Source organism: Alosa sapidissima, chromosome 13 (genome assembly GCF_018492685.1).
Source record: "Alosa sapidissima isolate fAloSap1 chromosome 13, fAloSap1.pri, whole genome shotgun sequence".
Classification (NCBI taxonomy): domain Eukaryota; kingdom Metazoa; phylum Chordata; class Actinopteri; order Clupeiformes; family Clupeidae; genus Alosa; species Alosa sapidissima.
The window spans coordinates 13585681-13601886 of record NC_055969.1 but is presented as its reverse complement, the minus strand read 5'-3'; the positions used below and the strand labels follow the sequence as shown (position 1 = coordinate 13601886).

The 16206-nt window shown below is 40.8% G+C and overlaps 1 protein-coding gene across 1 annotated transcript; it reads left to right on the top strand.

The window, feature by feature from the left end:
* The first annotated feature begins 292 nt into the window (after positions 1 to 292).
* On the top strand, positions 293 to 1996 carry LOC121680747 (G-protein coupled receptor 15-like). The gene has a single exon (XM_042060278.1). The coding sequence runs from the start codon at positions 438 to 440 to the stop codon at positions 1395 to 1397; it is 960 nt and encodes a 319-aa protein (XP_041916212.1). The 5' UTR covers positions 293 to 437; the 3' UTR covers positions 1398 to 1996.
* Positions 1997 to 16206: the final 14210 nt, after the last annotated feature.

Sequence of the window (16206 nt, the reverse complement as noted above, 5' to 3'; positions counted from 1 at the left end):
AGTGGCTGGTGAAAGAGTTGAGTGTTTCTTTTTTTCGGGGTGGGGGGGTTAGTGGGTAGTGTCCCCACCAAAGCTCAGACTAAACCTACGCCCTTGGCTGGTAGGCTACCCTAATGCCTGCTACGGCAAGTGACTCGTTAGAGAGCTGACGGCAGCAAGACAGCAGGCAGCTGTCTTCCGTTTCAGGCAGACCTTATGGTGGGAGGGAGCCAGCAGGCAGCTGTCTTCTGTTTCGAACAGACACTCTGGCACATATTTGGTTATGGAAATAGACCACAGACGGCCTAGAAAATAACTTTTTTTAATCAAATGCAATATGTAAAACTTGAAACAGGAGAGTGAACATCAGTGGAAAGGGGAATAAATGCCCCATAGAGATGAAAAGAGAAAACACATTTAGTTTAGACACTTCCCTAAACACATCTCCCAATTCCTGAATGACAACATTGTCGACTCCGACATCAAACATCATGAACCATCACAACTCAACTTCGATTTTTATCTCACCTGGCGAGCAAACTGCTACTGCCATTCGTGGACTTTGCTTTCTGCTGGGAATCTCTGGGAACATCGCAGTGGTGGTGTTCCTACTGCGCCACTTCAAGCGGGACAACTTCACCCTCCAGCTGATGCTGAACCTGGCCGCCTCAGACATCCTATCCCTCTTGACTCTACCGGTGTGGATGTACAGCTTTCTACTTGGCTGGACCATGGGCCTTGCTTCCTGCAAGTTCTTCTACTTCATCGCCTATACAGGCATTCACGTCAGCGTGCTGACAGTAACGCTCATGAGCGTGTATAGGTACGTGCTGGTCCTGCATCGTTCACAGTGGACCAAACTTGGCCAACGAGGAGAGAGGGCTTTATTTGCGGGTGTGTGGGTGCTCGCTGGTGTGCTCGCCATCTCCCCAGTGATCACTGTCAACATCATTGAGGATGAAGGTAAACTCCATTGCGAGCAGGTTGTCAGATCAGAGGGCGAGAAAGTGGGTGTTCTTCTACTGGAAATCATGTTACTTTATGTCACACCATTGACTATCCTGATGACTTCATACCTCTGCCTGCACAGAAAAGTTAGTGACAGAGCCCTGTCCAACTTCAGACTAGGAAAGCTGGTGACCTGCATCATAGTGACATTTATTATCTGTAGTACTCCCTACACTGTTGTTAGCGTAATGATGATGGCTACCCCTTCACAACCTGTTTTAGTTGTGAGAAGGTTGGCCTACAGGGGACCAAGACGCGCCGTACAGAGCATTGTTTTCCTGAACAGTTGTGTGAATCCATTCCTGTATGCTTTCAATTTTCGCTCTGTGCGTAAGGAGGCTGACAAAAATGTCACGGAAACTTCAAATAATGTGAAGGACAGCTCACAAACTATAGCAACTTTATCATAGATAAGCAAAATTTAATTTTGGGTAGTGCAGCATACAGTGACAGTTTTAATAAATTAGTTATGGTTAGTCTAGTTTCTGTTTTGACTCTCTGGAATTGGACAGTGCTGTCATAATGTAACACTTATCTATTGTGTTGTGTGAGTCAGATTTTACATTAATTTGTAATAATAATAATAAAAAAAACAAGACACAAACAGTTAACTGAAATGGTATTCACTTAAGTGTAAAATAAATGTTATAGATTATTTGTATATACTGTATAGCAAATGTAAAATATATTTTGCAGGGGGCCTTTTTTCCTTTTAATCTGATTGGACAGTGAAGAGCGTCAGGAAGTGAGTGGGGGGAGAGAGATGGGATGGGCACCCGGAACCTAACGTGGCACAGACGCTGCAGCCGTTTGTGCCACAGCTCATTGCATAGCCTACTGTAGATTTCTAACCAGAAAGTCAGACTATTATAGCCCTTAGGAATTCATATTGATTTTCTTTTTCACCTGCACCTTTAGAGTAGAATGAAATGAGATGTGAATTCATTTTGCGTATATTGTGTAACCTAAAATACTGCCTTGGGCCTTTCCCCAATAAAACATAAACTAATGTGCTACTTATTTATTGCGAGACAAGGCAGCCATTCATTGAATAGGGGTTGTGCTGTAATAGAAACCTTTTTGCGTAGCCAAGTAGCCTAAATTGAGTTATTGTTTAATTATGCCTTGAGTCACGCAACAATTGCAGTTAAATGTAGCCTCAGCCTCTGGCAGCCTAGCTTCAGCCTCTGGCAATTAGCTCGAAAGGGGCGGCAAGACAATGAGCTTGAGAACGTGTGTTGGAGACCCATGGTAGGAAAACGACTTTATTAATCCAACCAACAATATAATAAAATATTAAGAAGAGGTGTTATTTCATTGACTTAAATCGAAGCAATGTCTTCTAGTGCTGGTGGACTGATGGCAATTGTTGGTATGGTATAGGCAAATATGGGAACCTGCCTTTATTTGTCCGGCTATAAATAGAATCAATCCCGGGCATAATTTGAGGATTTATGGTAGCCTATCTCCTGCTCAACATGACATTAGCTGTTATGTTTATTGATAACAAACTCAACTAGCCTACTGATCAACTCATTTTCAATAGCCTAACTATAAAATAGAAGTATATAGGCCTATCCAAAGTTTTTGTTCTAAGACATGTATGTATTTCAAACATAATTTCAAGACACAAATTGGATACTTCAGTTACCTTGGTGCATAAATCCCAGAGAGTAGGCTACCACACCCCAAAGTGATGGGCCTTTCTTACGCGTTCAGTGTGGGGTATAAACAAGCTGAGAATTTAGCGGTGTCACGTCTGGCTGTCACATACATGGGGAGCTCTTTGAAGCTTGGGATAATGTGGTACAGTTACTACAGTAACAGTATTTTATTTTACTTCTTATGTAACATATATTTTTTTCAATTTTATAAATGCTTTGTTTAAATGCTGTTGGAACAAATAGTAGTTGATTATAAAGGCAACTTTCTGTTGCAATTTTCTGTGTGTTCTGGACTGGTAACTTCTTAAGCCAACATGTTCTAACATTGCATAAATATTAACTGCAGACACATAGTGGAGAGTTGATTTGGTTTATACCAGACAATTTAGGTACTGTAGGCCTAATTAGGCTATTTGATCATGTAGTCTATGTTTGGATCATAGGCATGATGATTCATTCATGGCTTCATAAAATATCAACATCATGTTGCTTTTAGAGTATTCTACCATTGGCCCAAGTAGTGTAAAATAAATCTAAAAAAAAATTAAATAAAAGTAGAATTGCACATAGCAAGAAGCTGGTCTGAGGGCAGATCTGGCGTTGTGCTCATCTCACAGTTTTGACAATTTTAATCAAAAAATATTTTGAAAACAATCAATGGTATTATCTTAATATTCTGGCAAGTTTAAAATATGATGGTCGAAAGTGGGCCAGAGGTGGCGATCCGATATCGGGAAATCTGATCTCACTATGGTTTGTGTTCACAATTTGGTCCCCCTCACTTTCAAAATATCTCCTGCGCCCCTGGCAGCACTGTTCTAAGAAATTAAAGTAGGATCTTAAACGCTGAACCTAATTATTTGAGTAGAGCATTCTACGTATGCACACTGAAAAAAGGGGAAATGGGGGTTGTTGAATTTACAAAAATGCATTTATTATATTTAATATAATAGCTTACTCATGTTACTCAACGTTACTAGCAAATAAAACCATTGACGTTGTGAGAGAAAATGTGTCTTAAGTATGTCTACTCCTTGGCAAACATTTTGTAAGATTTAATTACTTTTACCTTATATACAGCTCTCCAAATGAACGATCTTGAAATTAACCGACGGATAGCGCTTCCGGCTTCGTGCCGAGGAAAAATTGCGGACACAAAATACTTCTGGCCGTTCTGGCCGTTTTGTCATGCGCAGCTGAAAGCCAGTGGGCATAGTTATTAGACAAAACATAATCATTTTCATTTCGCCTAACATAACTTAAATTCGTGCATTTGACATTTCTCAAGATTAAAATAGCTCTACACGATTAATGCATGTGTGGAGAGGAAACTCAAAACAATCATGTTAAATAGTTAATGATAACTGACAGTTCGAATGGCTGAACATTAAATAGTTGAGTTTAAATTGTTAAATTGTTTAACAGTGAATTATTGTAGTGACGACTTTTATTTTGAAACAGTTGTGGGCAGAGGAAACAGTTGAACAGCTTAATTTCCAAGCTAAGACAAATATCTTGGTCTGAAAATAATCTAGATGAAATGCTGCAGTTGTTAGTGTAACGGATGCCAGCTAGCTTAGCTGTGCTTGTGGAACGTTGGTAAACCTCACTCCCCGACGCCTCAAGAGTGCTGCTGGCATGCGAGCCAGTAGCCTGGGCTATTGGCTCAATTGTTAGCACGCTCGCCTCCCGATCCGAGGTGCTGCTGTTCGCGGGTTTGAGTCCGGGTGTGTGCAGGACTGAATCGTGCAGGTTCAACACAACGCAGGTTACATTGGTGCCGTGACCCGGATCGGGAGTGAGGTTTAGGGGGGTGAGTGTAATGGATGCCAGCTAGCTTAGCTGTGCTTGTGGAACGTTGGTAAACCTCACTCCCCGACGCCTCAAGAGTGCTCCTGGCATGCGAGCCAGTAGCCTGGGCTATTGGCTCAATTGTTAGCGTGCTCGCCTCCCGATCCGAGGTGCTGCTGTTCGCGGCTTCGAGTCTGGGCCTGTGCAGGGCTGAATTGCGCAGGTTCAACACAACGCAGGTTACATTGGCATCAGTCTCGTCATCATTGCAAGGCTTAAAAGGTTTAAAAAAACGCTCCAAACATAGCCATTATCTTAAGACATCAACAAGTACGTATATTTAGCCCTTTTGAGTGCTGTTGGTTTCTTTCTCTTCCCCTGCATCTTTTTCATACTTGCATGGAGTTGTGGACCTTGTATAATTTTTTGGGGTTCTAGTAATACTGATCTGGGTTTTTTGTTACAGCCAAAATACAGTATAGACTACATGAGAAAAATGCATTTAACAGTGAATTAACTCTCAAGGGCTTTGGCTTGTTATGTGTGGATTCTGTGTTCAAAGTTGTCGAGAGTGTGCGAGTGGAACGTCTTTCTGATGTTGAGAAGAGGAACAACAGGGAGGTGGAAGGGCAGACATTTACATACAAGAGATATGAAGTGGTATGTGAGCAACCTTGTCTTAGCGAAACATTCCCCTGGGAACATTTTCGCAAACTCAGCCAAACTTACCACCAGGTACGTTTCTGAGGTGCAAACTAGCCAGCGGGGGTGCTAAAGGGAAACGTTTAGACATTGTTTACTACAGTTAGGTCTGGGGCCTATTGCACAAAAGCAGAATTAAGACATCCGGGATAAGTTACTGAGCTGCGCTCAATGAATCCAAAACAAGAGCGTACAGGCTTAAATGGTTGCACAACGAGCAAGCCAGGATGAGCAGACACGGATTCATCAAGCCAGGTGAAACCTATCCTGGATAAGTGCGCGCTCACGGCTCCCTCCAATAGACCCCGGCACCGATCACAGATTCACTGATTCACCATGGCAACTAGAGCGGCTTCATTGCTTCTTCTACAGTGTGAAGTAGGTAGCGATAGCCTTTTCACAACAGCAACAAACAGCAACACCTCTGTTTAGGAGAATATTGCAACTAGTGCCGCGACCACCACATGCGGAATGGTTAGGCACTCCCGTGAACTTTAGTTTTGTACTTTAAATAATGACAGTGGGTCTAGTTATATGTGATAACAATGTGTAGTGGGCAGTGGAATAACTATTGGTTTCCGTTTGTGGTGACTGCTGACTGAGATAAGGGATGAGATTAAATAGATCCTGGAATTTAGCCTGGTCTGGAGCAGGCTAGCTCCACAGAATAAATCGCCATGGTGATTTATACCATAACATATCCTGCTGCCCCCTATCCCGCTTTTGTGCAACTGGATCACGGATAAATTGAGCCAGGATAACCAAGATATCCTGGCTTAATCCCATATCCTAGTTTTGTGCAATAGGCCCCTGGTCAAACTGCTCAGCAGTATTCTTTGGTTACCAAAGTTTTGAATTAATAGTCTCGCTACGTTTTACAAAATATAAGGGCACAATATTTTTATCTATGCCTTAAACTCGTCTCCTGTGGCCCTGGGCCGTGGCACAACTGGCTGGGGCACCTGCACCGTACGCCGGCGACCCGGGTTCGATTCCCGCCCCGTGGTCCTTTCTGGATCCCACCCCAACTCTCTCTCCCACTCACTTCCTGTCATTCTTCACTGTCCTGTCATAAAAGTCCAAAAAAAAAAAAAAAACTTGTCTCCTGTGATTTAGAAACAAGATGCTGTGGTCTAGTCTAGTAATCAACAGAAAATGAACGGATTGAAAAAAAACTAAATAAATAATGGATTTGGCGTGACATTTCTTGCGTGTGCTTGAGAGCATAAGATTGATACTGAAAGCGTCAAGCCAGATGAGTGAGAGTTGGCAACCCTGGCATATATTTGATTATGGAAATAGACCACAGTCCGTATGGAACAGGCCTTTTTTTAGGCCAATAAAATAAATAAAACTTGAAATAGGAAGGCAAACATCAGAGGAGAAGATAAGAAAGGTTTAGATACTTCCTGTAAAAACACCAATTCCTAAATGACAACATTGTCGACTCCGCCATCAAACATCATGAACCATCACAATAACTAAACTTCGATCTTTATCTCACCTGGCGAGCAAGTGATGGACATACAATTTTAATTGACAGCTATTGAATCTGCCAATCACACTTTTCTAATTTGTCCCGTCTGAATTTCGAGGGTAAATCTAAAAGTAACCGGAGCAGCAGCGTTCCCCATTCCACACTGTGTGCATCACTTGCTGTTTCATACTTCAGTAGAGAGGGCTTAGCTATATTTCCATAAAGGTTATAGGCTACTAGCCTAGAAATCTAGACGCGCCCCTAGCGGCCAGGGCTAGTCTAGCAACTCTCCGTTGGCTTGTGAGCTCCAGAAATCGAAACTTAATCAGGCCATTGAGTCGTTAGGTGGGCTTAACATAATGATTGATGGCAGAGTTGCAACGGTTTGGCTTGAATTCCCTGCTACTTGAAAACAAATAAGATGGATGTTGCTGCTTGCGAACAGTGTGACACGAGTTAAGCTTTTATTATGTTGGCAAATGTTTGAACTAGCCAACTAGCTCCGCTGGTGGGAAACATGGGACTCATAGCGCTGCCGCTGTCCTATTGCGTGCAGAGGGAATTTGAAAGACAACTGATTATCCCGCCCCTCGGACTGAGCACTGCGAACGGTGAGTGTCCAGACCCTACATTTTAATGTGGGTCTGGCTCGCCAGGCTAAGGGACCGTTCGTTATTTATAAACGGGGCCACCGGAGGAAAATAGGGGAGGGTCATGTATTTTTATTCTTTGTTGAAGGGAGGGTCACCTAACTTTTTTTTGTCTAGGAGGGAGGGTCACCCATCTTTTGTATTAATGAAAACAGCAAAAAATCAAAGTGGCTTGTTTGATTGTTGATTTCTGTCGCCATATAACGTTCTCTTTCGTTCCATAGCTCTGTCAACACTGAACAATGAAAATAAGGGAGATTTCCCAGGTTTCTCACGCAAAACACAGAAAATGTCAACATTCGTCCCCATTAACGTTGGAAGGGTTGGAGCAACAAAGTAGCCTACTTTATTCACTCCTAACAGCCTATATCCATTTGGTCAACTTTATCCAGCCCTAAAAAAGTTAAATTTAACTTTGGTTTACTTGTAGTTTACCGTGTAGCCTAACTTTAAACAGTGTGCATGCTTAACATAAAGCATACTTGTGCTTCATTCATCCACACATCCAGCTCCTAACGTTTTGACAAGCATTTCTACCAATTGACCTCGTTCCTGCCCATCTCTAGCTTTGCTGTCTCCATCCTTTCTGTTTTTGTTGTTTGCAAAAAAAATATATAGTATTTATTGGTAACCAGTAACAAGTGCAATTTGTTAATCGCTGTCATTCTCTCTCCTGCCAACAGAAATGTGTTACGTTCCAAGTAGCAGTGCGTAATTCTGCTTCATAAAGTTGAACAAATACATTTGGTCATATAAATAGCCAGTTTATGGAGTTGGTAAGTTATGGTAGGCCAACTTGGAGTGAATATACAGGGGGAATTCTTTGTCTAGCTGAGTAGCATGGCAGGTGCGCATGTAGGCATAGCCTACGGCCGAACACTGCAAGCGCTAATGAATCGTGCTCTCACGACAACCACGTCGTTAACTTAAATAGGCCTAGGTTAACATCACTCTGAGTTCGCATTCAAGCAAGCAAAACGATGATTTGAATATATCTGTTTCACTGGAAGGGCAAGGGGTAACAACAGGACAACACAGAGACAGGCCAGAATGCAGGACTAATGTTATGAGAGTATTACAGTAATATGGGATATTCTACGGGAAAATATTAAAACGGCAAGACAGCGGGGAAACGTTAAAATGATAAACCCGGAAAAAGTTGGCATGTTAGGTATTTTTCGGTCCCTGTGATTATTTGTGAAATTGTGCAAACGGCCTTTTCAAGTCAGTTGAGAAGGAAGGAGTGTAGCAAGCTCCCAAATTGACGCTCGTCTGAAAAATTGAGTTTTGGATAATGTTCAGCTTCGGCAGCTTTACAATGACTGAGGAAGCCTAGAGACGAGTCCATAGCAACAAGTTCATGTGTTGAATTTGTTATTACCCAGTGTGCTTTGTTGAATGGTCTCAATGCTTTATTGTTTTATTTCATGTGAATAGGCCTACTTACTAGAGGAGTGACTTTTCAAGTAGGCTAATGCAGTTGCAGGAAGTGTGCATTTAGTTTCCATGCTTATTGTGTTTCCACAACAATGTTAGTGAGTAAATCTACTGAAATGGCCACCATCTTGGTGAAGTGTGATGTGTAAGATCAGAAAGCAGAGGTTGGTTATAGGGCAGTAGCATATGTTGATGTGTTTTCATAGCGCGTTAGAGCGTGGGTGGATGACATCGACAATTGGCTGGGGAGGGTCATGTCATTATTGAAAATTATATAGCAGGCAGGGGAGGGTCATGCAACTTTTAATCAAAGCACTCAAAATCCCTCCGGTGATCCCGTTTATAAATAACGAACGGTCCCTAATAGGCTACAACGTAATATAGATTCTTGTTGCTGGGTTTAAATAAAGACCTTTAACTGTAGTTTTAGTGTTTGTTATTATTCTCGTTTTGAATAAGGTTTGTTTTTTAGCTGATGTGCATGTTAGCTTTCTAAGGTGATCTAGCCAGTTACACTCTTAAAAATGCTGGGTTGGAAACAACCCAAATTGGGTTATTCCTAGCCCAGGTACCTGGGTCACTATTGGACCGACCTCATGTTGGGTTAAAATAACATAATCCATTGGGTTGGTGACTTTAACTCTAAATTGGGTTACTTTTATCAAACCAACTATGGGTCATTCTTACTAACATGATGGGTCAAAATAACCCAGAAAAATGGATATGACCTACCAGTCCATTACTGGTTCATATTTACCTCTCTGTTGGGTTATATATTTGACCCACTATTGGGTGTTCTGTTTTTTTGCTTATGGATTTCCAAAAACATATTTCTTTACTTTATTTTACTTATGTACATCAAGGTGAAATAGGGCTGAAAAAATCAGCTGAAATAGACATAGGAGAATACATTATATTATTTTTTATATTTTTTATTGATTGCCACAAATGGGCTACAGTACAAAAGTAAAAAACACTGTTTCATTTCATTCAAACACTGTTTCATTTCATTTTGAACAACAATTTTACTAAAATCTAAAAAACATTTTACAAAAAACTAAAAAAAAAAAAAACGATTAACTAGCAATGCTCATAATACAGTAGTGTAGTGACAACAGTAGAGAGAACTTGTCCAAAATACCTGTGCATCCTGCAGGAGCTGATCTGGGAAATCTTTGACCTGTGGAAAACAGAAAAAATATAGGTGTTAACAAAAATACAATGGATGAAATGTGTCTTGTCCGAAACAGGCAGCCAGCTACTCTAGTGACTACCCTCTCTCAGCCTCTAGCCTACCATAACACAGAGTAAAAAGTATAGACACATGAAACACATCATACACTAAAATATGTCTTACTTTGAGGGATCCTGTGTGGAAGGTCTGGACGGGACAGATGGGACACTTGAAACACAAAGATTAAAAAGGTTAAAACAAAGATTAATGATTCTTTTAGGTAATCAGTGTCAGATCATATCGGATTCAGTCAGAATGTCGTATGAATGAGGGCGGCCTTTTTGGACTCTGCACAGCCTAGCCTATGAGAGAGAGAGAGAGAGAGAGAGAGAGAGAGAGACTTTTCTTCCTACCCAAAATTAAAACTGAAACAGGCAGCCAGCTACTCTAGTGACTACCAAGTGGAATCTCTATCAGCCTAGTAGTAGAAACATTGTCTTTAATATAAAGATACCTGCTAGCTAGCCACCATGCTCTCGAGTCAAACTAACTTGACTGTATTTGGTTAACATTGGTCATTCCTTAACTGTGTTAAGCAGGGTGGGAATTTTACGGCGGCCATGTCGTTGCCCCTTGCGTTGGCCGTGATGTCTCTTTGAAAATCGAGGTTCACAGGCCACTGTGGCCTTGGTGCCCCTTTCTTTATATATTCTGCTTTGTATCCGATTAGAGATTTTTATTTAGCCTATGGCCTGTCAAATTAAGCTTAGCATTCACAACGCAAATTCATTTCGCCTGTGTCTTTTACGCAGTGGAGAATGTGACAGCGCACGACAAGAAAGAAAGTGCGTCCAAATTCACCCATTCTTTGCTGATCTAGCCTACTCCCGATAGCCTTCTCTTCACACAGATATTACATGCATCACATCACACGAAAGAGCTTTTTCTCAGCTTTTAAACGATGTTAGCCGCAAGTTGTTGTGGTATACGGTTCGCGAGAAAAGTAACTTTAATTTCATGTTACATTCTGCGCCCATCTCCTTACCCATTCATCTCGGTGGAATACTTCACAAATTTTCCCGAACACATGACAAACCATATATCAGAAGAAACAGCAGACCTTACCGAATACACAGGTGTAAGCATTCCCCTGTACAGTTAGCCATTTCAGAGTAATCCGGTTTTACATTTGCAGCAATGTCTAAATGCATGTCTCCAACTTTGGGCTTCAGGTTCCACTGTGTGTTTAAATTGTTAAATACATGATTTCATAACAGGCCAAATACAAAATAAATGTTACAAATATCGCCTAGATATCTGTAAATACTAAAATCAGCTGAAAGAGTTTGTCAAAGTAGCCTTAATGATCACAAAATGAATGCATGTAGACTATTTGAGTTTCTTAAAGCTGAACTGTGCTTAAATTGTTCAATACATGATTTTATAACAGGCCACATAGAAAATAAATGTTAAATATAGCCTAGATATCTGTAAATATTAAAATCAGTTCTATGATTTACAGTTCTATGTAATATATCATGTTTGCTATTAAATAAGGGTTTTTAAGGTGAAAAGTAAGGCATTTGTAGGTGAAACTGAGCGGTTTTGTTGCATAGTGTAAATGTTGTGTGTGTGTGTGTGTGTCGGGTGGGGGGGGGGGGGGGGTTAATCATTGTGCCCACCCCAAATTTCTATTTGCCCCCCCAACCTGAGCAGCCTAGATCCGGGCCTGACATGAACAGAGACTTCATTAACATAATTAATAACACCTGTGCTTTCCCTATTTCATGTCTAAATGGCTGCTATGAAAAAGGGGCTGTTTTCCAATTTGCATACATCTGTACTTACAATACCTAATTTGAGTTCAAACTGCGTTTGAATCAGGGGCGGAGTGGGACACTAAATACTGTATTACCGGGAGATTTTAAGCTCGAGCGGCCCCTCACGATTTTCTATTTCATTAATACAATGACTAAAGAACATACAAAAAAACAACCATACAACTTCCAGAAAAGACATATTTATAACATTCATTATGACTCCTCTAAACATCTGGATGTGCAACAATTACGTCTTGAAAACGTCTTTTAACGACGTGTATATAACATCCAAAATAAGACATCTATACAACGTCCAGAGAAGATGTATTAAAAACTTTCACTCTGGTTATTCTGAGGACGTACTCTGGATGTTCAATAATGAAGTCTTTGAAACATCTTTTAATGACATCTATATGAGGACGTCTTCTGGATGTACAGAGATCACGTCTTTTTGATGTATTTTGGACCACTTCTTGTTCAGTGGACTAGAGGGCTGAAATGTGGTCAGTTCAGAGATGCTTGAACTTGAAATGGTATTGAGAATTAATGAGTTAATGCATGCACTGGCAGCCAAGTTTGCTTGTTTGCTTAATGATTAGATGCCTTAAAATAAGTCACTCTTATTAAATTAAGTCAAATGATGTTACGAGAAAGTAAATCTTAATCTAAGATAAGAACACTTAGTGCAATTTTATTAGATAACCAGTTTTTGCAGTGTATATAATAAATAACTTTATATGCAAAGAATATATGCAAAACTGATTGGGAAGTTCGCTATCTTATGTTCTGGTCCAGATAAGGGCCACTTCAGTGCTGGTGCATTTATCAGTGTCTTAATGTTTTCCTTCCAATTATGCGAGATAATTAACACTGGCATTTGTGTGAGACATTACAATATTCGGTAACACTTTACTTGACAGTATCGACATAAGTGTGACATGACACTGTCATGACACAGGAGTCCTAACCCTAACCTATAACTCTAATCCTAACCCTTACCCTAACCCTAGCCCTAACTTGACAAAAACTGAATGTCACTAATAACAGAAGCGTTATGTCAAAAACATTTATGGCTTGTTTATAACACATTCATGACAGTGTCATGTCACTTTTATGTCGATACTGTCAAGTAAAGTGCAATGTTCACCGAAGTGAAACATAAATCCTAGCATCTGTATTCTGTAGGCTAAAATATATGGTGACCCTGCCTTGTATATAAAATTTCAAATTCAGTAAATCAAATGTTCATTCAGTTGATGGAAGAATTGCTTTTTCAGGAGATAAACAGAGATGACATGCAGAATTTCATCCTGTTCTCTCTGGCACATATTTGATTATGGAAATAGTCCACAGACCGTATGGAACAAGTTTTTTTTTTCAATCCAATGAAATATGTAAAACTTGAAACAGGAAGATAAACATGTCAATGGAGAAAGGAAGCAATCCCAAAGACATGAAGAGGGGGGAAACATGAAGTTTAGACACTTCCCTTAAACACCTCTACTAATTCCTGAATGACAGCATTGTTCACTCAGTCATCGATCATCATGAAACATCATAACAACTCAAATTTGGTCTCTATCTCATCTGGAGACCAAGCTGCTACTGCTATTTGCGGACTTTGCTTTCTGCTGGGAATCTCTGGGAACATCACAGTGGTGGTGTCCCTCCTGCGCCATTTCAAGCGGGACAACTTCACCCTCCACCTGATGCTGAACCTGGCTGCCTCAGACATCCTATCACTCTTGACTCTACCAGTGTGGATGTACAGCTTTCTATTTGACTGGACCATGGGCCTTGCTTTCTGCAAGTTTGTCTGTTTTGTTGTCTACACAGGCATACACGCCAGCGTGCTGACAATAACGCTCATGAGCGTGTATAGGTACGTGCTGGTTCTGCATCGTCCTAAGTGGAACAAACTTGGCCAACGAGGAGAGAGGGCTTTATTTGCGGGTGTGTGGGTGCTTGCTGGTGTGCTCGCCATCTCCCCAGTGATCACTTTCAGCATCATTGAGGATGAAGGTAAACTCCATTGCGAGCAGGTTGTCAGATCAGAGGGTGAGAAAGTGGGTGTTCTTCTACTAGAAATCATGTTACTTTATGTCACACCATTGACTATCCTGATGACCTCATACCTCTGCCTGCACAGAAAAGTTAGTGACAGAGCCCTGTCCAGCAACAGACTAGTACCACTAGTGACCTGCATCATAGTGACATTTTTTATCTTTAGTACTCCCTACATTGTTGTTAGCATAATGATTATGGCTACCCCTTCACCACCTGTTTTAGCTGTTAGAAGGTTGGCCTACAGGGGGCCGAGACGTGCCGTGCAGAGCATTGCTTTCCTGAACAGTTGTGTGAATCCATTCCTGTATGCTTTCAGTTTTCACTCTCTGCGTCAAAAGTCTAAGAAACAACCTTTCAAAAATGTGAACGACAACATACAAAGTATAGCAACTTTATCATAAGGGGTTTGCACGGACGTCACGTTCTGGCCGGTAACCATGGTAACCCAGCACGCGCGGCCATGTTGGCCCAGTTGTACTCAGTGAATGAAGTACGATGGAGTATTATGCACTAAACAACAGAAAAGCTCATCAAAATGCATCTAAGATGCAAAGGCATATAGGGCAGGACTTGGACCACAAGAAGCGCAGCGCAGATCCATATGAGTTGGGTGAGGTAGACGCAGTACCAAGTTCAACCACAAGCGCACCCCTTCCTCTGATAACTTCTGGGATTATTCTCCTTTCTCCCTGGTTTTTTAATAACTTTTGGAAGTCCATACCTACACCAGATGTTTTTCTCAGTCTGACCTATTGGTACAACCTAAAACACGGCAATAATTAACCATTTTCCTTGACGATGTCAGGGATTTACTTCAGTGCCTAATGCTTTCTAATGAGGCGAGTATCTCCAATATGGCGACGTCCAGATCTGATGACACGCCGTGCAAACCCCTAATAGGTAACCTAAGCATATTTTCATTTTGAAGTAGTAGCAGCATAGTACAGTGATAGTTTTAACTTTATGGTTAGCTTTTATCACACATGGTCTTTGTTTCTGTTCTGAAATCCTTCAATGCATTCAATACTCTCTCAGAGTGAGTCAGATGTGACAATAATGTGTAATAATAATAAAAAAAAGTAGTTAACTGAAAAGGTATTCGCTTCAGTGTAAAAGAAATATTGTACATTATTTGTAAATATGTTTTATACATTTATAATATATTTTGTAAAGGCTTTTTTCGTTTTAATCTGATTAGACAGTGAAGAGCCTCAGGAAGCGAGGGGGGGGGGGGGTTAGGGTGGAAACCTAACATGGCAGAGTCACTGCTGTTTGAGTCATAGCTCCTCACATACTGTAGATCTTTAACCAGAAAAAGAGACTGTTATAGCACTATTATAGCCCTTAGGAATTCAAATTGAGAGTATTAAGTAGAAACAGAATGCAACCTACAATACAGCCTTGGGCCATTCCCCAATAAAACATACTGTAAACTAATGTGTTACTTTGTTGCTCTCATGTAGAGTGCATGTATTTGTTGAATTGTACTTTTCAAGATGGGTCTATGTTTCTATTCTGTTGTGAATTCTATACTCTTTTTGAAATATTGTACTGGGACTATAATGCAGTTAAGATGTCAAGCACTGTCGAGAGTAGAGGCTGAAGATGCCAGCACTGTTCTCAGAAATTAAGGTAGGACTTCAAATGCTGAAACTAATTGTTTGAGCAGTATACTATGTATACTCTTCACTTAAACATCACACATTTATTGTATTTTATGTTAATTTAATTTGGGTGTTAACTACTTTCTGGGTTTTTTCACAGTCACATGGTCACGTCTTGTGTACAATGCAGAGACACATGCAAGCAGCAGAAAAACTATTATTGTCTATATTGTACTTGTACTGTAAGGGTCCTGTCGTGTTTTGTTTTCCCTGTTTAGTGTTTTCCTTCATGTCTGCTCCTCTTGTTTACTTCCTGTGTCCTGTTCCATGTGTTTCTTTGTTTGTTTTGCCATGTGTTTCTGTTCCCTGTGCCCTGTCTCCGCCCCTCACCTGATCCGCGTTAGTCTGTTAATTATGGTTTCCACCTGTCTTGTTTTACCTTGTTCATTGTCCACCTGTGCCCTGTTACCCCTGTCAGTGTTGCGCGGTCTGCCCGAAATTAAGCGGTTGCCCGCGGATGACCGCGGTCACCCGCGGTTATGAGTCATAAACAAAATATTTTAATGATATTCGGGTCATTTGCGGGCGGGTCAGTTAAAATTAATTAAATATATATTTTCTACAAATAGGCCTAGGCCTACTTAAAATATCACAAGAAGGCTGGCATCAATACAGTAAAGCATCAATAGGCCTACAGTAAAGTCAACAGTAAAAAAGCTGAAGACGCGAGTTAAAAACTAGATGTACCGCATAGCGGTACAAAATATGACCGCCGCTCAGTCCTGTACATCCATTCCGCGAAAATAAATCACACTTCAATTTGTCTCCATATT